Source organism: Athene noctua, chromosome 2 (genome assembly GCF_965140245.1).
Source record: "Athene noctua chromosome 2, bAthNoc1.hap1.1, whole genome shotgun sequence".
Taxonomy (NCBI): Eukaryota; Metazoa; Chordata; class Aves; order Strigiformes; family Strigidae; genus Athene; species Athene noctua.
The window spans coordinates 98,816,928-98,838,222 of NC_134038.1; the positions used below are offsets into that span (position 1 = coordinate 98,816,928).

At 41.4% G+C, this 21,295-nt stretch overlaps 1 protein-coding gene across 1 annotated transcript in view; it reads right to left on the reverse strand.

The window, feature by feature from the left end:
• Positions 1-21,295, reverse strand: part of JARID2 (jumonji and AT-rich interaction domain containing 2) — a 225,390-nt gene that overhangs the window by 22,623 nt on the left and 181,472 nt on the right. The window contains exons 6-8 of the mRNA XM_074899720.1: positions 18,377-18,606; positions 8,642-9,659; positions 4,029-4,528 (exon numbers count right to left, since the gene is read on the reverse strand). Coding sequence (XP_074755821.1) covers positions 4,029-4,528; positions 8,642-9,659; positions 18,377-18,606 — 1,748 coding nt within the window. The remainder of the gene's footprint in view (positions 1-4,028; positions 4,529-8,641; positions 9,660-18,376; positions 18,607-21,295) is intronic.

The following is a 21,295-nucleotide window of genomic DNA, read 5'->3' on the forward strand; positions in this document are numbered from 1 at the left end:
TACCTTTCTAGTCTTTCAATTATGAAACAGATCTGTCAAACCGCCTCAGTCTTTCCTCGTGTTTAGTTTATTTAAGAACTATGCCCACGAGTAAACTACAAACAACTATACAAGCAGCTTTTCCCCCAGAGGCCAAGTCTATCACTTCGCCATGCTCCTACAATTGTAACATTGTCACTTTTTAAATTGAAGGCAGCATAATTAGCTGTAACAAAAAAGTTTGTGAAATGCCCAGGGCTTGGGGCCCTCTGATTCCCATAAACTTCAGAGTTGGATGCTCTGCGATACAATAAGCAATTTCCTTCATCTTTTAATGCCCTCATGAATCATTTATTGAGGCAGCCTTTTACAACAAACCCTCTCGTAAAGTGCAGGGCCTGCACCAACAGTCGTCAAACTTGAGCACAGACTTCACTGCTTGCAAACCAACACACGCTCTGCAGCAGCTTTCTCGTTTCAGTTACTTGCCTCTTCCTCTCGCCTTACACAGAAAAATAGGAATAAAGGCCTCATCCTCCAAAATTAACCACATCTTTCCATTTTTTAGATATGCAGCGAGCACAGAAAAAGGAAGTGGAAAAACTGAACAGTTTAGCCCTTTAACACTGCATATTCCCATTTCTTCCTCTATCAAGAATTTGGTATCTTTTTAGCCTCCAAAAAGTTGTAATGATTGAGGGGGTTTTGTTGCTTGGTTGTTTTTTTTTGATCTGAAAGATCTCATAAAATTTTCTAATGCCAACTCAAAAAATAATTTAAAATGCTGAAATGAAGTATTTTAACTAGAACACAAAATGAATTGCTGAAGAGTAAAATACCCTTTTCAACACCCTCAAAAATATCTCTATAGTTCAACAACTGTCGTGGGAGCTTCAAGCTACTGAGCAGAGTGTCTGTTGCTGCAACAATATGAGGAAGGTTTAAGGAACAAAATTTCCTATTTCCTCTCCTGATTCTTCTCCACAGCCACTGTGTTGGCCATGAAAGCCAACACAGAGTATCACCACCACCAACACTAAGCCAGGACGGAAGGCACAAAGAAGGACACTGCAATGCTACAAATGTTAAAGACATTAAAACAACCATAAATATGAGCAGAAAACAGAGATTTCACAATAGCCAGAGGTGGGAAGGGAGGACTCCTGTTAAGCAAAGTCCAAAAATGCCAAGTCCCCAGCTGCAGAGAGCTCAGCATGGGGTTTCTGGGACACTTTCATGTGAGGGCTGACAAGACTGGCATTGGTGATTTCTTCTGTGTCTCCCTTTAACAGATCTGCTAATAAGACTTCAGTTTGTTCCATATGGAAACAAATACTGCTTTCAGTCAACTCCCATACAGACTTTTAAAGTTTTTTCATAGCTAAAATTGGGGAAAGGAGAGTGAAAATCTTGCAGCAGTTTACTTCACGTACTTAAAAGCGGCGACATTTCATTAGTCGGGTAGAACGGCCATGCATTTAGAAGTAAAGAAAGCAAGTGTAGCAGCCTGCAGCACACACTTAAAAGCACAGCAGGCCTTACAGACTAGAAAGAAGCAACACTGAAAATAATTTGGGAGCCCTGGCAGAAAGTCAGCCAAATACAAAGGAGATTTACTCTAACCTTGACATGTAATATGGTGGTAACTGCTCCTGGAAGACTGGATGTCTCTTTCTAAAAACATGTTTCAGCTCAAGCATGTTCTGACTGAAGAAATTACTGTGCAAAATCCTAAATGTATGGCCTCTTCATGGTCTGAAGCATAGACTTTATGGCCTAAACTGGACTACAGCCATGTAATTATGATGTTCTCCTCCAGCCCTCAATCTATTGACCTAGCCATTTATCAAAGGGGTGGGGATTTTTTGTTTTGTTTTGTGTGTGGTTTTGTTTTTATTAGAATTAGTAGTGTGCTTTAAAAAGAAGCCATGACAATCCCATCATCTGTGGAAACTGTAACATGAGGATATGTTCTCTTAAACAAATTTCTGATTTTCTCAGAAACACGTTAATAGGTAAAGAACACTCCCCCCTCCACAGACACATGCACACAAGGATACCATCATTCAAGAAAAACAGAGAATGCAGGATTAAAAGCCTTGTTTCATAAAATGCCATGAAGTATCCTCTGCTTAAATCCCTAAACCAGCACCACCTCACCACAGTCTTATTAAAAAGCCTAGTGATGAACTACAGTCATTTTACAAGTCTTGTGAGTTACTCTGGTATATCAAGATACTGTATAATTGCTTATTTCTACATCTTGAAGCTTCCTCTGAGTGCCATAACCAGTTCTCATGTGTCAGTCCTTCCAGGGTTTCCCCCCAGGTGCTGTAAAGATGAAGCTATGCACCTCTCTCTGCACTCAGACTGACCAGGCGTCCTGCAGGGCACTCCACAGCAGGGATCCCTCCAGAAACCCACCACAGATTTGCTTTCCCCTGTTTTCTCCCCAGTCCATCTCCCATGACAGCAGTCCCCAGTCTCTGCACTGCAGATGAGAGTGGAATGGGATTCAAATGGGCAAATCCCAGTGTCCAGGAAGCTGCCTGCACCACAGCAGACAACATGAGGTGTTGACTGAGCCACTCCATGCACTGCAGCAGCTTTGGTGGGTGGGGAGAGCCCTGGCCCACAGGCCCAGTGATGCTCATCTCTACCAGCTTCTATGCTCAGAACAAAAGTATTTCTGCCAGGTATTGTTGGATTCATATAGGGTCTAATGCTGTCAGTACTGCCAAGTGCTTTTTTGGGCAGCAGCAGCAATGTGGGAGCTCTCAGCCTTTTGGGATAAAAGCCTGGGACTCAGATGACTCAGGCTAGTTATACTGGCTGTGCTTTGCTTTCTTTTTTTATTTTCCAAGTCTGATTAGCCTACTTATCACAAATGTCAATTTTGCTTTTTGAGTTACATTGTATCGTTTAAAGTCTTGCACTGGAAAAGAAGATGGAGGCATTTCCTCATTAAGTTTGAGGTTGTTTGTTCATACAGCAGTCAGCATTAAGTTATATCATATTTTTCATTTAACATCATTAAGCACAGGATATTAGGCAAAGAAATGTCACTTCACTGTTCACAAATGCTGCTGTCATTAGATAAGGTTCTCTCCAACAGCAGCATGGCAAAGAGATTGCTTTTCAAAGGCAGGATTGAGGCCGGAGTCCCTGAGTAAAAAGAATTTTTGGGCTAACAAATCATAACAGGCTGAAAAAGAAACCTGAAGCAAGCTTTTAAAGCTCAAGTCATGAGCTCATGCAGTCCCTAAATAGCTTAACAATAAGCCACTTTGGGCTATCTGGCTTCATTTCCTGGTGATGGAAGCGAGATTGGAAGGGGAAGAACAGCATATTCCTATACTGGGCACAGACACTCAATGCTATATTTCTCTCAGAGCATGGCTACACAATTCAATGCAACTCAAAACTGCGCTGCAAGTTACAGTGCCAAGTCCTGCTCCAGAGTAGGAGACTGCCAAATAAAATACAGTGAAAGAGTCAGCATTCCTTCGTAAATGGATGTACTTGATATGTGGAGGACTAAGCGTCCGTGTGACTGCTAGTGCTGAGCAAAATCTGGCATCACGGATGAAAATATTGTTTGCATTTCAATTTGCCCTTTTTAAATGTAGTAGTATTTCTAGTGATGTTAGTTTTGATGTGGAGCACTACTTTGCACAACAAGAGACTTGCAAGAAGCAGGAATGAGAAAGCAAAACATTACTTCAAATGTCACTAGAAAATGAAAATAAAAACTGTGTCTGCAAGGATAATTGAGCAGAGCTATTCAGGGAACCTCTCATAAGGAGATGAAGGGAGGCAGAGCCCAGCACATCTCTTTATGACAATAACGTGTTCCAGCTTTTCCAGAGAAATGAGGATAAAGCCACCAAACCGCCCGGCTGCGATAGCTGCTGGCTGCGCTGCTGCCTTGGGGGGTGGCACTGCAGCCCATCGGCTCCCTGCAGCTGGCGGGGTTTGCACCCAGATGCCACCGAAACAACAGCGTCATCAGTTCTGCAAAACAAAATCGGCAGAGCCTGCCTTGTTACCTTGTATATACACTTGTGTAAGTCGCTAAGAACTCCCTCCTCCTCCTCCTCGTCCTCCTTCGTGGTCTCCTTTTCCTGAGCAAAGAGCCGCCGCCTGCCCGTCTTTAGTGGGACATCGACCTCTTTTAATTTGTTGCGGAAGCCATTTTTGTGAACCACGCCGTTGATGAGTCCATTTTTGGGCTCAAACCGGGGCAAGGAATGGAACTTGTAGGCATTCTCCAAATGTCCCTCCAAAGGTCCTTTCCTCTTCTCCAAAATTTCCTTTTCCAGCAAGACCTCCTTCTCCAGTTTCTTGTGCTCCTCAGGGGAGAGGGAGTCATAGGAGAGCAAGTACTGGCAGTAGGCTTCTTGCAGCTTGGCCAGTCTGTCCTGTGCAGTTTTGGGGATGCGCAGCATGTCTGCCAGCTTGTTCCATTTCTTGAGGTCAGTCACTTGCTGCATCCCCCCCATCTCGTTGATGAGCTGGACGAAGCAGGCCAGGTCAAGCTCGCAGCCTCCTGGAGTCCGCATGTGCCAGGCAGCAGAGGAGGGGAAAGGGAAACACAGAAGCCGGTTAGGAAAGCTGTGGGCAGCTCGTGTCAAGCACGCTACCAGGCTGAGCGTGTCACCCGTACAGCTCTGGTTACCTGGGCACCGGAGCAGGATTGTCCCTGTCTTGTATGCCTCCTGCTAAAGATGGGTGCACACCACTGTTTTGCATTCAGCAGAACACATTTTGCTATTTGCAGTAGCCTTCCTTATGGTTAAATTTGCTCTCCTCCTGAAGTTTCATTCCCTTCTCAGATTATCCCCAACTAACTCTCCACACATGTCTTTCCCCTGGTCATTACCCAGCTGCTGGGGAGACAAGAGCTGCCCATCCCTTTAAAAGCCCATCTGCTCCCACCCTCCCCCTGTCTGTCACCAGTTCCACATCTGGTTTACAGTGGGAAGAAACAAAACAAGTATCAAGATGAGTACTGGCAATCAAAAAGAGAAGTACCTATTCTTTCTGGAGGTGAAACATTGTTTATCTAATGTCTGCACAACACTCTGAATACAGTTAGTATTTAAAAGGAGCACAGTAACATCATTAATTTCACTACAGATAGAAAAATCCTTTAAAAAACCCAAGGGAGGTGGGGTTTTGTGGTTGGGGCCTTGCAACTGCATAAAAAAGTTCCAGACACATTATTCTTCCAGTCTGAGGTCATCCATATTTTATACTCCATTATGTTTTTGTATGTTTTAAGATGACTAGCACATTTCAAAATATAAAAATGGAGGATTATACAAACGGCAGCATAAGAAGCAGCCAAATGGATGAGGAACAATAAAAGAAACATAAATACTCTCAAAGCACAGAAATAAATCATCAGTAGAAAGAGTGAAGAAACAGACCGAAGACCACCTACAATTCAATAGGGCACTGCTGAAGGAAAAAAGAGAATTAATAGAAAACTCGCATCAACATCGCTGCCGCCACACTGTCTCTCCTTTACCTTTCCCTTTGAGCAAAGTAAAAAATCATTATGCCATAGCTGTTTCAGAGCACCTAGAAATGCTATTATACAACAGAGAAGTGCAAGAAGCAGTATTAAGGTAAATATTTACTGTTGGATACAGAGCTACAGCATCTTAAGGGCCAGCCATATCATCTTCCATGCTAGTGCAAGCAGTATTACTTTCTTTCAGCTACCCTGTGCTGCATCTCAGATGCTTCACAGCTGATCCCAATTTTCCTTCTTCCCGCTGCTTTCCCCTCTTCCACCACTTGTGCCTACCCAGTGAGGAGGGAAGCTCAGCAGTGTAAACCTGGGTGCAACATTCTGGGATGACAAAGGTTGCGACCGAGGCAGAGCAGCACCAGAGGCTGCTCGCTAATACTGACCCACACAGTGGTGGGCAAAGGTGTGAGAAGAGAGGAAAGGATTTCAGCTGCAGCCGAAACCAAGGCTAAGGCTTTGAGGAACATACAACACGAGTGGAGGGCAGGGCCACAGGGCAGCAGATTTATCCAATTTAGTAATTTTTTTGGAGGGATCAAAATGATTAAGTCTTAAAGCTGAGAAAAGGTAAACACCATTGGGGAAAAAAAAACCAAACAAGTTTGAAAGGTTTTCTTTCTTTCCTCTTTAATCCTCCCCATAAAATAACTTTCAGGCTGGCCTTCATTACATGCTGTTACTTTTTTGGTCTAGTGTTTTATATGCACAGTTCACAAATAAGATGAAGGCATAATTCAAGATAGCTTTCCATCCCAATAGATTCAGTGACCCACATAAAGTTGAGTAACATATTCCTAACTTTGAAAGCAGTGTCGTCCAGGTTTAATGTTATACGTGTTCTCCAGTGGGACAAAGAGTGCATACCCAGCTTAAGGTCCTAATTTTGACACTGTTTATGAGCTATTTAAGAAACGTAATTTTCTCCCACATCATGGAACGATCGCTCATAATCACTCCAGAATATTAGAGCTTGGGTAGCACATCATTCAACCAGAGCCTCCGCATATCTGGCAAATCCTCCATAGGGCCAGCTACAGCAAAGGTTTACAAAATGGTCTGAATTATAATTCCATTTCACACAGTCATAACTTTTGGAAGCATTTGTATCTTAGGCTGATGTTTTCCAGTACTGACCTAAGCATGTAAGTAGTTTTAACCCCATTTATAAGCACCTATAGCAAAATGGCTTAAATAGGAGACCTGGCACACGTTATGCAGAAATAGCATCTGACTTTTTTTTTTTTTTTTTTTAATTGTCTTAATTTCACTAATTTGGGAATATTTTTAAATTGCCTTATGAGCAAGCACATTTGAAAAAAAAAATCTTAAATCTTCAGGTATGCATTTAATACCAAATACTGGCACTACACAAGTCATTCACAAAACTCCCACTTACTTCAATAGAAATGTGATTCGGCCCTGAAAGGAGGGATATGCATACATGTCTACTTAAATAAGTGTGCACTTATCACCACAGATTATTTTATATCTTTCCTGCTGGAAAGAACAGGTTTCTTATCTTTGTATACTGATGATCTCCAGCTTCTTTTCTCCATTTTGTTTTTAATTTTAAACACAAGATAGGTAGGAAATGAACTGCAGAAAGGATACATAGGATGCAAATTTTGTAAGAGACCACTGTTTGCTCTGGTTATATGGCACCCAGCAGAATACAATCTATGCCTATTAATTAGGCTCTTAGGTGCTTAAATAATACAAATAATTAACAGTAATGCCATCTTAATGCCGAGTTAAGGTATTTCATTAAAAAGTTAACATTGTTCCAGAAGCGTTAATCGAGCTGCCATGCACATTTTCTTCTCTCTCACCAATGTAAATTTAATTCATTATTCTTCTCTATTAGCATACAACCATTGCATACATTAGGCATACAAAATGTTCACTTATTCCTGCTTGAGTGATTTTAATTTTCAGATTTTCTTGAACGTTTTTGCACAGAGCTTGCAACGGAGTGCTAACCCTCTCTTCTCCTCCTTAAATTCTGTCATTTCTCTGTTGTGCCCTGCATCAGTTCACCATAAACTCTGCAATGTCTTTCTGTGCTTTTATGCATTTTCATTCACAATACCATATGTGATATAAAATAAAGTTTGAAAACTGGAGGGAAAAAAGCATTGTGAACAGTTTAAACAGAAAAGTGTGTCCTTTAATCCAACTAGCGTTGATAGCTGCCTCTGATCGGATAATGCCTCAAAGGCAAAACTTTAGCCTCAAGTCACAACATGTAGATTCTGTGAGCTCTGACTCAAAACACTTCAAAAACAAAGGAAAGGGCTAAGAAAAATTAAAACCACAAGTTTGTTACTATGTCATGTCTGCAAAGGCAGTAGAGATGTAGGTGGCTCATTCAACAGTTCATTTGTATGCTGCTGTTGTCATGTTTTTACAAACTATTGTCACATTTTTGTCACGTGTCATATTTGACAGCAGACCATAAACCAAGAATTCTGTTAAATAAGTGATTCTCACTCAGGCATTAGCCCTGGCAGACACCTGCTGGGAGAAATAATGAAACCTCCATTTTGCAATCAACCACATTTTAGTGCCTATTCTTGACACTTAATGGTTGTTAAATGTCAGCAGGTCACTGCAAATTTGTGATTTTAAGTGTCTGAGTACCCGAATAGAAGTCAGTTCAGAGATATTTTCTTTCCCCCTTGGTTAAATGCTTTTAAAAGAAGGGGGAAAAAAATATTTGTATTAAAGCTTGGCAACACTGCAACCTGTTTGGAAAGGTCTGAAAAATATTCTGAGGCAACATTTAAAGAGAGGCTATCAATATTCGTACTTGTACTACCCACAAAAATAAACAGCAGGGAAAGGAGAAGATCCTGAAATGTGGAGACCAAGACCCCACGTAGCATTTTTTTCCCTGGGTGAAGTACCATCTGGCAGGAGGAAAGTTGCAATATAAAGTCTCCCGGGAAAGCTCTCCAACAACCTACCTGCATCGTGCCTGACCAATGGATAAAGAGAGAGATCCAGAGCTCTGCAGTGGTAATTGAACAGGGGTTCAGTTAAGCATAAATGTAAATGGAGCATAAAGTTGTATACGGACACTAAAAAGGAGCGGCAAAAGGCCAATGAAACCACAGCCCTTACCTATGAGTGGGAGTTCGTCCATTGTAATGCCCTGAGATTTGAGGTGCTTCTTGATACAGGCCAGCCGCTGCACGTTGGGTCCCCAGCGTCTGCCTAGCTTGTGTATGTGCTGAATCTGTGTCACAAACCGCATTTCATCATTTAGCTTGCACTCAGGTCTCCAGTCTGGAGGAGGAATCACCCTGCACATCCCATACTTCTCTACCTGAGCTCGGACTGACTCAATGTATATCAGTGGGTCATGAAATTCCTTGGTGGAGGGCCTAAGGATGGGAATCTCCCCCAGCATCCCCCACCCAGACTTACTACTGCCCTTTTCGTGCTTTCCCATTGAGTCTTGTGGCTTGTGCAAGGACTCCGCTTGAGAGGTAGAACGATTTTCACAGGAGGCATTTTCAGTTTTGCCATGTGCTTGTTTCCCTGGCGTACTCTTTCCAGCAGTGGCTCTTTTCGGCCTATTTCTTTCCAAACTCTTCTCTGGCACTTCCTTTTTAAGGTGTCCATTCAGCAAAGGCTTTTCTATGGCTGCCTTTTTGCTGGCAGCTTCTGCCAAGTTGACGGCCCCTTTCATTTTCTTGGTGGGCGACTGTATTTTATCTATGTGATTCATCTCTTCCAGCCTCCTCTTCGAATTGCGCAGCCCCTCCCTTAACTGTCTCCCCACCTCCTTAGTGCATGTCTTTTGGTTCAACTTGCCATTGACTTTTACACCATTAACAGCGGTATTGTTAGACTTGGATGCTCCAAGGGATAGCACCTGTTTGCGGGTTTTTGCATTGCTACTTTCTATTTTCCCTGAGATTGTGTGGTTGACAGGTGAACTGGGTTTGTGGTGATTTAGTTTGGTTTCCTTGACCAGTTCTTTCTTGGCTTTGGTGTATGTGACAGTTCCCTTTGTCACTGTTGCAGTGTACTTCACAGTTTTGGACGGTGAAGGTCTGACTTCTCTCATCTTTTTGGCACTGGCTGCATTTGCACTCGGAGATGACATTCGAGTGATTCCATTGACTTTAGAAACCTGCAATGCCAGGGGTGTTGCAGGGGGAGCAGAAGGAAGGAAACAGAAAACAGAAAAGTAAATCAATAATGTTACCACTCAGCCACAGTGTCCCAGTTGCTGGACAACCATATTCTGCAGTCCTGACTCCTGGCCCCTTCGTACAATCTTCATATAATGGATTTTACCCAGGCAAGAGGAGAGACTGGATATTTAGAATAAACAAATAAAATAGAAATATTTTTTTTAAAAAACAAACCAAAAAGTCCCCAGAAAGCAAATCTTGCTTTTGGAGGATACAAGCTTCTGGCATTATGTCCCTTGCTTACACTACCCTCTTCCTTGTCTATCAGAAAGCCTGTTACACTATCACAAAGCACAGGTAGTCTAATCTAGAAACAAATAATTTCATCATCCCCTTTTCTGGCCCTCAAATGCTCACTCTCTCCCACTCAACTTCCCTTAAGTGCACACACAGTTTACTACTACTTAGAAGACGAACTAGCCAACATATACTATCTACTCTAACGGGAATGGGTACGTTTTGCTAAAAACACACACTGAGATTCAAAACAACCTCCTATCTATACATACATACCTATAAAAATATACATTGAACACATTATGCACCCAACTGATCAGATGGTCATGAAGGATCCAGTCTGTCATACTTATTAAATCTTGGGAGGCATCTTGTTGCTGAAGTCATTAATTTGTAATAAAACTGTATATAGTAGTTCAATGCATTTTTTTAAAGTTTGATATCTGGGCAATTTTGCTGACACGTTTTATTACTTCATATTCATCACTCACTAATGTGTCATTGCAACTTAGAATTGTTAGACTCCACTGCTTCCTGTTGGACATTTAAACCCAGCTATGAAATCAAAATTTGTATTTTAACGATAAGACATGTTAAGCACTGAATGCAACCCTCAGCTTCAAGAGGAACTGTGACGGCTCAGCACTGCCAAAGCTAAGCCCCACTACTAAGAAAATGAAGTTCAAGTTTAAACCTCAAATGAATTTCAGCATTTAAACAAGTTTAAATGTTCTTTTCTCAGCACATTAGACTACTGTGAGTGTGCAAAAACACATGCAAAAAACAGGAACATTGATAAAAGTGCTCAAAGTGAAAGCATACAGTACAATCACCCCTCATGAGTGCTTAGGTGAATAACACCATTCCTGAAAAGTTTTAATACTTTCCTTTGGGATTTCAAAATCCTTGCCAAATAAGTAAGCATGGCAGCTTCTCTCAAATAAATGCAAGAAGTGTAGTCACTTATAGAGATAAAATGGTACAAAATAGTGATCAAGTAGAGACTGAAAAGATCACGTTATGGCCTTGCATTAAGTGACTTGTGGAAGAGGTACTGGAACCTGAGGGTTCTGCATATGCACACATGTATGTGTATACATACATTTACTCTGTGTTTTCTCCTCTATGCTCCAGAAGCTGGAGCAGGAGTAACACTCTTAAAACCCATCCATATTCTTTCTGTCCTGTGCTTTCATGGCAGAAACGCTTAAGGAAAATCCAAGTTACTGATGACACGAGTTTTTACCTTGAGCTTTTCAAAGATGTATGAGGTATCATCTGGAAAGCAAACACTTGCTAACAAAAATGCATTTACCCATTTCCCTTGAAATTTAGGCAGCACTCTGCATTTGAAGTGGAGGCCTGGGTTTGACTTTTACAGCACTTTTTTATGTGACAGAGCAGACCCGAGTGGAGGGCTGCTGAGACACTGCCTCTTGCCTGCAGCAGTCAGAACAAGCGTTGAATATCTCTGGCTTTATAAATAGCCAGAAACATCGATTACTGATTCAATCTAGACTAATAGAGAAGAATTGATTGAGAACTGGAAGGGGAAGGTAATCTGGGTGACAGTGATCATGAAATGAGTTTTCAATTCTAAGATGTAGCAACAGTAGAAAAAGGACAACAGACTTAAAAAAAAAAGTGCAAACAAAAAACAACAACAAAAACCCACCTGCAAAAAACTCAAACCAAAGCAATTCCCACTCAGAAGAATGGCACAAAGCACAGGCCATTATGGCTGTTCACAAAGTTCTCTAATGACTGGAAAATTAGAAGAGAGTCACAGTAAAAAGTGGAAACACAATTATGTGTCTAAGGGCAACTATACAGGAACAGCAAAAGCAAGCATGGGTGAAGCCAGAAAGACCAAGAAGCTAAAGAAACTTCAGTTAGCAAGAGACATAAACCAGAAAAAAATGTATAAATACCTCAAAAAGACAACAAAGAACAGCAGAGATCAACCAGCGCACAAGGAAGGAAAACAAATGCAACAGTTTGGCTAAAGCATTTGTTGTTCTTTTGCATTAGCCTTCACCAAAAGTACCACTTGACTGAATATTTACCAGATATATAACATAACCAGTTTCAGCAAGACCTAGGAAGGTGACCCCAGTAAGCTAAAATGTACCTAGATAGACTTAGGACATGGCTCCTGGAAATAAGTTGAGAGCAGGCAGAGTCTATCTAACTTCAAACCCTAAAATCATTCTGGAACAAATAATAAAACAGTTAATTTGTAAACACACAAATGAAAAGATAATGTTAAGGAAAAAATCATAAAAACACACACACGAGTTTTGCCAAAATAGCACATCAAGCTAATTTAATCATCTTCTGACAGACACCTGACTGAGCAGGTAAAGAAGCACCTCTGCTTCAGTAGGGCTCCAGTCACTGTGGCACAGGACATTCCATCAAACAGGCTCCTGAGACACGTCCTAGACATAATTACTCTAAAGTGGCTTCACAAGGGATTAAATAAAGTTATCCTCAGGACAAATTATCACTGTCATAGTTCACTGTCACCCTGGGAGGGCATTTCAGGTAACTATCTGCAGGGACTTGTCTTGGCCTTGGTTCTACCAAGTACTTCCACTGATAACTTGGATTATCATAAAATTTGCCTGTGACACACACCTGGAAGAGGCTGTAAGCACTCTGAAGACAAGGTCAAAATCAAAGGCAATCTTAAAGAACTTTCATAACATTTCTACAATATGAGGAAGTGCTACTTTTAGGAAGGACAAATCATGTAGGGGAGGAATAACATTTGGGGACCACAATGAGCTGCAAAATGTGACAGTAGTTCAAAGCACACAAATCTCTTCCTGACACCTATTATTAAGAATGCCAAAAGCAAGGGATGGGAGCACAGGCTTTCCTAAGCAGGGCTGGACGCAGCACTGGGCCGACACTGTGAGAAAAATTTAGACAGCGGAGCAAGTTTAAAAGAGCACAGAGTGCTCAGGTATTTGGAAAATACGATCTTTACTGAAAAGCCAAGGGAGCTGGGCTTATTTAGTCTGAAAGGGGTGACTATGGGACAACTCTGTAATGGTCTTCCGATGCATAAGGAGGTCCTCTGAAAAGAGACATAAATGCTCTTTCCATGTTCACTGGGAAAAGCAGGAGAAAAAAAAAACCTGTAACTGTGCACAACAATGATCTGAGGCACAACTAGGAAATCTTGCTCATTAGTAGAACAGGAAAATGCTGGAAGAAGCTGTCAATGGATGTTGTGGAGTCTCCTCTACAGGAGATTTTCCAGAAGGTTTCAAGGACGCTATAGCGATATTACTGTGCTGTCAGGTACAGTCAAGACAACACCTCAGAGTGAGCAGTCAGGCTGTATGGAGGTACCTTGTCACTCCAGCCTTCCTATGATTTTTTCTGAAAAAGTTGCGACCAGAAGTCTGAAGGACTATCCAGGGCACTCCTTCAGCAAGGGGTGGTGACACAGGGCCTGAGAACAAAACACAATCATGGAGAAAGTGCTCATGGAGAAAGGCAAGACTCTGACAGCTCCTCCTCTTTAAAGGAAAACATGCCATCAGCACCATCAGCTTTAGGACAGGATTAAAACTGCCAAGATACGAAATTATGGAAAACTGATTTCACCAAGAAAACAGAAACTTACCACAACTGTTTAGAGTTGTTAGAATACCTCCACACAACAGAAGCTTAGATCTCTCAGGGCCAAATCCTGAACTGAACAGGTACATAAAGCTTCGGCTATCTAACCTCCAGTCCTTGATTATAAGCATGCTGTTTTGAGTTTTTATTCAAACTTAGTGAAGTTAGTTCAATGATGAACAGGTCCTGAAGCAGAGAACACTTGGCTGTGAGAATACCATAAGGAATTTACTTATTTCTTTCTGGTTGCTAACTGAGGAGACCCCACAAAAAAGAAACACTGCTGAAAACTTCCTTACAACCATTATCTTCCTAGAGCAGACACAATGTGATGGTTTCCAAATGCTTCTCCCTCATCTTCCTAGAGCAGACACAACATGATGGTTTCCAAATGCTTCTCCCTCTTCTCCTCCCAAACGCCCACAGGTATCTTAAGTGTTTTCAGAGAGGACTGCATAACATTTAATATATAGCAGTATTAAATAGACCAGAACAGACCATGCTTCAAACAGGAACAGGCTGCAACAAACATCTTCCTGCTGGAAACAAGTGTAACAAACACGGTCACAGCCCACCATCAAAGCAACAGGTAGATTCAGGATTTCACATTGACAGATGTGAAATTCTGGCTGGTCCATCATCACCTGCACGTTCCCAGTCTGTACTTGTCTCTGAGGATCCATCAGATGATTGGAACTAAAAGAAACATGGAATTGGGGTAGGCATTTTCTTACCTTTCTGCTGCTGATATGTCTCCCCCAAAACCAAACATACACACACAGAGTCAGCCTAAAAAACTGGCCAGGTGCGCAGGTACTGGTCAAAGGGGTGTCTATGCCACAGGTCCATCCTGAGGCAGTGCTTACACTAAGCATGTAAGAAAGGAGTAAATTTAATTCAAATAGAATCATAGAATCGTTTAAGTTGGAAAAGACCTTCAAGGTCAAGTTCAACTGTAAAGCTAACGTTGCCAACTCCACCACCGAACCATGTCCCTAAATGCTACATCTATATGTCTTTTAAATACCTCCAGAGGTGGTGACTCAAACACTTCCCTGGGCAGCATGTTACAATGCTTGATAAACCTTTTTGGTGAAGCAGTTTTTCCCAATATTCACTCTGAACCTCCCCTGGCACAACTCGAAGCCATTTCCTCTTGGAGAAAAGACTGACACCCACCTCACCACAACTTCCTTTCAGGTAGTTGCAGAGTGATCAGGTCTCCCCTCAACCTCCTTTTCTTCACACTAAACAACTCCAGTTGCCTCAGCTGCTCCTCATAAGACTTGTGCTCCAAACCCTTCACCAGCTTGGTTGCCTGAACATAGCGTTCAAGGTGCGGCCTCACCAGTGCTGAGTACTGGGGGACAATCACTTCCCTAGTCCTGCTGGCTACACTGTTTTTGATACAAGCCAGAATGCTACTGGCCTTCTTGACCAGGTGGGCACACTGCTGACTCATATTCAGCTGTTGAGCAACACCTCCAGGTCGTTTTCCACCAGGCAGCTTTCCAGCCACTGTTTCCCATGCCTGTATCATTGTGTGGGGCTGTTGTGACCCAAATGCAGGACCCGACACTCGGTCTTGTTGAACCTCATACAGTTGGCCTTGGCCCATCGCTCCAGCGTGTCCAGATCCCTCTGTGGAACCTTCCTACCCTCAAGCAGATCAACACTCCTGCGCAACGTGGTGTCATCTGCAAACTTTCTGAAGGTACATTTGATCCCCTCATCCATATCATTGATAAAGATATTAAACAGAATTGGCCCCAATACTGAGCCCTTGGGAACACCACTTGTCACCATCCACCAACTGGATTCAACTTCATTCACAACTCTCTGGGACTGGCCATTCAGCCAGTTTTTTACCCAGTGAAGAGTACACCCATTCAAGCCATAAGCAGCCAGTTTCTCCAGGAGAATGCTGTGGGAAATGGTACCAGAGGCTTTACTGAAGTCTAGGTAGATAATAACCACAGCCTTTCCCTCATCCAGAGTGGGTCACCTTGTAGTAACAAAGTGACTGACATTAGCCTTACATAACTCAAAGTCTTGAGCTAAAGGTGAAACTAGGGACGTGAATAGTCTTATCTTTGCTTTCCAGCTATCTTAGTTTTGCTAACATATATTTGTCTTCAGACCACTCTTTTCTACACTTTACTGAACACCTGGGCTTGCAGTAAAAGGCAGTACAATAGATTTTAAATTTTGTGGTCTTTGAAAAAGTAAATGGGGCCAGTACATAGCCTTGCAGCAATTTGGTTTTGGATTTGAATGTCTACATACACACCTCTGCATAGCACTTAGGATCCAGCCTACACACACACACACACGCACACAAAATAAAGCCAACAACAAACTTGTCAGATAACAACCACAGTTATAACTGCAACATTAGCAATACCAACAACAGTTTCAGTCCCAAACAAATTCAAGTTACACAACTGATCTCGAATTCATTCATAAAAATACTTCTGTGTCAATATGAGTTTTGCAGAGCTAAATTACCATATTAGGCCAAGAGGGGGCTCTGTTGAACTACATTTCCTTTGCCCACAACCCCTTTGAAGTAGGGGATTTGGGAAGACAGCAAGGGAGGAATAGAGAGAGGGAACACGTGACAAATGCAAGGGCACACCAAGAAAAGAACAGAAAGAAAGAAAGAAAGAGAGGGGGGAAAAAAATCATAGAATTTCTAGTGTTCTGCCTTTATTTGCTGTCAGACTGAAGAAAACAAAAACACACACATAAATAAAACATGTAAATGCATGTGAACAAGAAGCAAAAACATACTTGGAGGGAGGAGGCACATGTGGCTGGCACCCTGGGAAAACAACTCTCCTTTTGGAGAATACTGAAAAAGTCAACAGACCCACGGCAAAGGCAGGAAATCTAGCAATGTCACATAACTGGTAAGTCTAAGATTTTGCAGTCAAGCAAAATGCATAATCCACCTTTAATTAGTTATAGTCACATTTTCATTAAAATTGGTTAAAAAGTACTCATGTTACTGTGGGTTGCAGAAGAAAAAATATCAAACCTTTTTTAAAAAAAAAAACAAAACAAAACATGATCTCTGCTTACAGCCCCCTTATTTTCTGAAGTTTGAGGACCACACTCTGAGGCATCTGTGTGGTATGACTGTTGGCTGTACTGTATTGCCTTAGAATTTCTCTCAATTTTGTGTAGCACAACTGAAAACATCTAATACTCTATCAAGCAAAACCCACTTGGATTGTGGACAAAATTCCTCTACACCTGTCTTTTCCCTTCTCAGAACTACCTTCACAAGTGACAGTAGCTAACTTTCACAATAATTTTAACCATTTATCCCTTGATGATCAAATAATGAAGTAGGAAGTACATCCTTACATTTTGGGAAACTTGTTAAACATGAAGAGCTTGCCACAGCATGTCACAGCAAGGACCATAGAATGCTGGTAGTCACAAAAAACAAAGCTGAAAGGATGCAAAAGAAGGCAGGCATTCAAGCTGAGGACTAGATAAGCAAAATTTGCTATGGGGGAATAAAGAATGCAAGTCCTACAGAGGTAGAGAGAAATATACCACAGATAGCCTTAAGGATCTCAAATTTGATTTAGAGAGCAATACAAATCCAGCAGACGAATTTCAGGAGAAGGCAGAAGCTAAACATCACTGAAGCACGGGGCATGAAAGATTTGCTGGACAAGAGCACTACTGTTTTTCTCTTTGCCATTTTTAATTTCCAAGCCTGCGACTGAGAGGTGCCATTTAAGGCCTTGATGGCCCTACAAGATGGCAATTCCAGCTCCACTGAAGTCCAGACCAGCCTACTTAGAAGAAAATCCTTTTGATGCCAGCAAATAAAGACTGTCTCTAATTGGCCTGTTGAGAATTAACCACAAAGGGGGGGTGGGCAGGGAGGTATAAGTGCAGCAATCTGTCTGTATACACTGCATTGCCCTAGTGCAGGTACCCAGGTAATCTGCTAACCCAGCCCCAGACTGAATTAAGTACACTGAACGGAGATTTTGAAAGTCCTTTATAAAGACAGTTGCTATTTTAGGAGTCCTTTGATCAAATAATCAAAATTAGGTGGAGATGCATGCTGCCAAAATGCCAATCACAAGCACCAAAAGGCTGGTTCTGCTAAACTTCCACACCCTAAACCAAGTCAGGCTGAGACAAACCTCTTGCTGAAACTTTTTGCTAGTTTTCAGCCAGGTAACATAAAAGTCTGAACTTCTCCCCACCTGGTATGTCCACTGTGAAAGAGGCAATATCCTGGAGCACCTTCTTCATGCATCAGGCAAAATGTATTTCCAGGATTCTGAGGCCTGTGTTGTCCATGTGCAACACAAGACACCTGAGCATAATGTCAGCTTCTCTGCAACGCCAAGTGAGCCTCTAAGATAACCCGAGCAGATCAGCCATACACAAAAGAAGTTCTTCTTCCACACGCTGCCAACCTTGGCACTGTCAGCAGCAAAGCCAACAAGAGTGCCAGTCAGAAAGGTTTAGTAAATTGCAATGTGAACTTTACTCTTTCATATGTATACACAGGATAATATAAAGACAGGGTTGTAAAGCATGCTTTATCATACTGACTTCCCAGGCATATATCACTTTTCCTTCTTTCTCTCCCTCTCTCTCTTTCACTGAAAATTAACTCCCTGCTGTCTCCAGAGCATGCTTTTAAGTATTGCCATGTTTGCTCTATGCCAGGCAGTGGAAAATGGAGCTAGCACCTTAGAAGCCTGTGTTTCCCATGTGTCCACAGTAGAGTACAAATCATTACCTGTTTCCTTAAGTCCTGAGCCGATCTATGAAGAGTGTGGTGGTTGTTAGCGGTGAGCCCTTTCGTAGAGGAGCCAGTGTTTGTAGTAGGATGGTGATTAGCAGCAGCCTGGTCTTTTCGGCTCTCAGCCTTATGTTCGCTGTTCCTCTCCTTCCCTGGTGTGGCCTCTTTGCTTTTGTGTTTCTGAGCAGGTTCTTTCTCCTTCGATGATTTGCTGGACCCATTGAAAACTGAGCAGAGAAAAAAAATCAGACTCTTAAGGGAAAAAAAAAAAGAAAGAAAAAACCCCCATACAAGACCAAACCCCTCATTCAAAACAATCCAACTTTCTCTGCTGTCAGTGTTGAGTATTTAGCAAGTGTCTCCTTATATCTAAACTAAAATCAATACAGACATAGAAGCACTATTTTGCATATCTCTTTATATGAACAGATTTACTTAAGTCTTTCCTTTGCTTGTTAACACACATTATCTTCAATATCCAAATTAAAACATACAAGGTATAGTACTGTTTTGATTGACCTAAATTTAGACTTTTCAGTTTGATTTTTATTTATGACAGTTTTAATTAACTTTTTGCTGTTGCAGCAAGGGAATTCTAAACATAACCTAAACATAAAAAGGATTTATTTTTACATTAACGTAAAAGAAAGATGTTCTGTGGAAAAGCATGTTTTGTTTTCATCAGTATCCAAACTGCTGAACCAAACTGAGAGCAGTTTGCCTATAGCAGACAAGCTGCAAATAGGAAAAGGTACTACTGCAAAGAAAGGAAAATACTAAAACCATTTTGGAGCATGTTATATAAAGTAACGCTGGGACCTATGCTGAGTTCCCTAGCCTTCTGCTGAAGTGAAGGGATAAGAAAGAGCAGAACAGAAACCATATTTTTTTGTACAATAAATATTATGCAAACGTATGCAAGTCTATCTCAGCAAGTTTTGTTCCTGCGTCTCTGCTGAATTTATTTAAGAGTAGTCACTGCTCTTTTGTTGTCAGGGAACATGAAAAGCTGAGGTTAAAAAAAACCATGTCACATTTCTCTGTTTGTTTGTTTATCAAAAATGTGGTGAATTTATGTCAGCGCTGCCCCCTCTTCAGTGAAGCACTTGACAGAGGTCCACAAGGCTTGTGATCCCACACCCACAATGGCAAGTGCCCTCCTGCCTTCTCTCCTCATCTATACTTGGTTTTTACTCCTGCCTTTTTTGGCATGGTTTAGGAAAGAATGTAAATAAGAAAATTCATAAATACTTAATCGCACAAGTATTTAAAAATTGTCTTTATTACACACAACACACCCCATCTGTTTGGGCATATTAACTAAATGAACTAAGTTATTGTTTGGAAGCCTTCTTTTGTCATGATATACCCACAATAAATACCTTTTTATCTAAACTGTGAAGTTTAGATACTACAGATGTCCTGTAGTATTACAGCAGTAGCAGCAGTTAAAAGTAGCAATAACAAACAACAAACAATCCTGCTGAACAGAAAAGGGGCACCTAAGCTGCTTCTGAGTAGACACCTTCCCAACCAGCTATGTACCTTCCCACTGCACCTCCAAAAGCCAAAATTCCAGCAAACTATAAATTTGTTATTCGGGTCACTTATCATATTCAGTCAGTCATAAGTGTTGAGGCAGATTATATAAAAAGCAAAAAATTGCAATTGTTTTTCCTGCTCTCTTCTTTCTCTCTTGCATAAATCGAGTAAGAACAAGAGAAAAGCCATCGGCAGAGAAGTCACCACAAATTCCCCTGTGGCTTCAGCACTCCTGAGCTTAGGAGCTGCCCCAGCCAGGCAAGGATTTCTCAGTGATTTCAGTGAAAGTCGTGTAACCTCCGTGTCTCATTTCCAGTGATGGAACTGATAATAATTGCCAACCCCTCTCGGGGAGTTCATGACAATACATTTATCCTCCTTTGTAAGGAGTTCTCACATCAGATGTAAGGCGCTACAGACACATGAAGCACAACTATTTATTTTTAATAAGACATAGCACAAACAACCTATGGCAGCTTTGTTAATATGTATTTCATCACTACGAGTGATATTTTTCCTTTGGAGGATATACTGATCTGCTCATACGGAAATGTTAAGTCAGAGAGATTAGTTTTTTGTATTTAGTTGCCACTCTATAAACTGAAAATTACTAAAACAGAAAACACAGCCAAGAAGCCAAATTGTGCACTTTTATGGTTCACCCCAAAAAAACCCCTAACCAACAGTGAACATGAGACAAGGTATATTTTATATGCAACAGCTCATTAATTTTAAGTGTCGTGGGAACCCTGCCAGTTTTACCCTCTGAGTAATTATCTTTTGTCTTAATTTGTAAGATTCTTGAAAGAGGGAAGAGAGAAATGGGAGAGAAAAAATGTTCTGTCTCACAAGAAAAGCTTAAAAAGCTTGAAGCCTGGAAACACAATAAAAAGGGAGAGACGTGGATTCAAAACACTCCTAGTCAAGCTGTCTCTAGTTAAACAGTAGATGGTATCGGTTTCTATAAAAATCAGTGTTTGTTTCTTCCAACACCTAGAATATTGTTATATCCATCTAGACAGGTATAAAAACCTTTATGCAATAGTAAGATCTGCAAAATTCATGAACATATTATGTGAACAAGTATCAAAACATTAACTTGATTAATTACAAAACACTAGCACAAGCCAAGCATTTGGGGGGGGGGGGGGGGGGGAAATCCCCTGGACTATGATTTTGCTCCCATTTGAGTAGAAGTGGAGAAGTTATTTAGACAATAAATAAGTGTAATACAATACAGGATTAAGCTCTGACCCTAATAGCTAGTAGGACAGTTCAGTGAAAAGGTGAAGTCACAAGGAAAGACCAAAAAGACCCCCAAGAAATCTCATTGTTGAAGAGTAACTGATAAATAACACAGACAGAAACACCCAC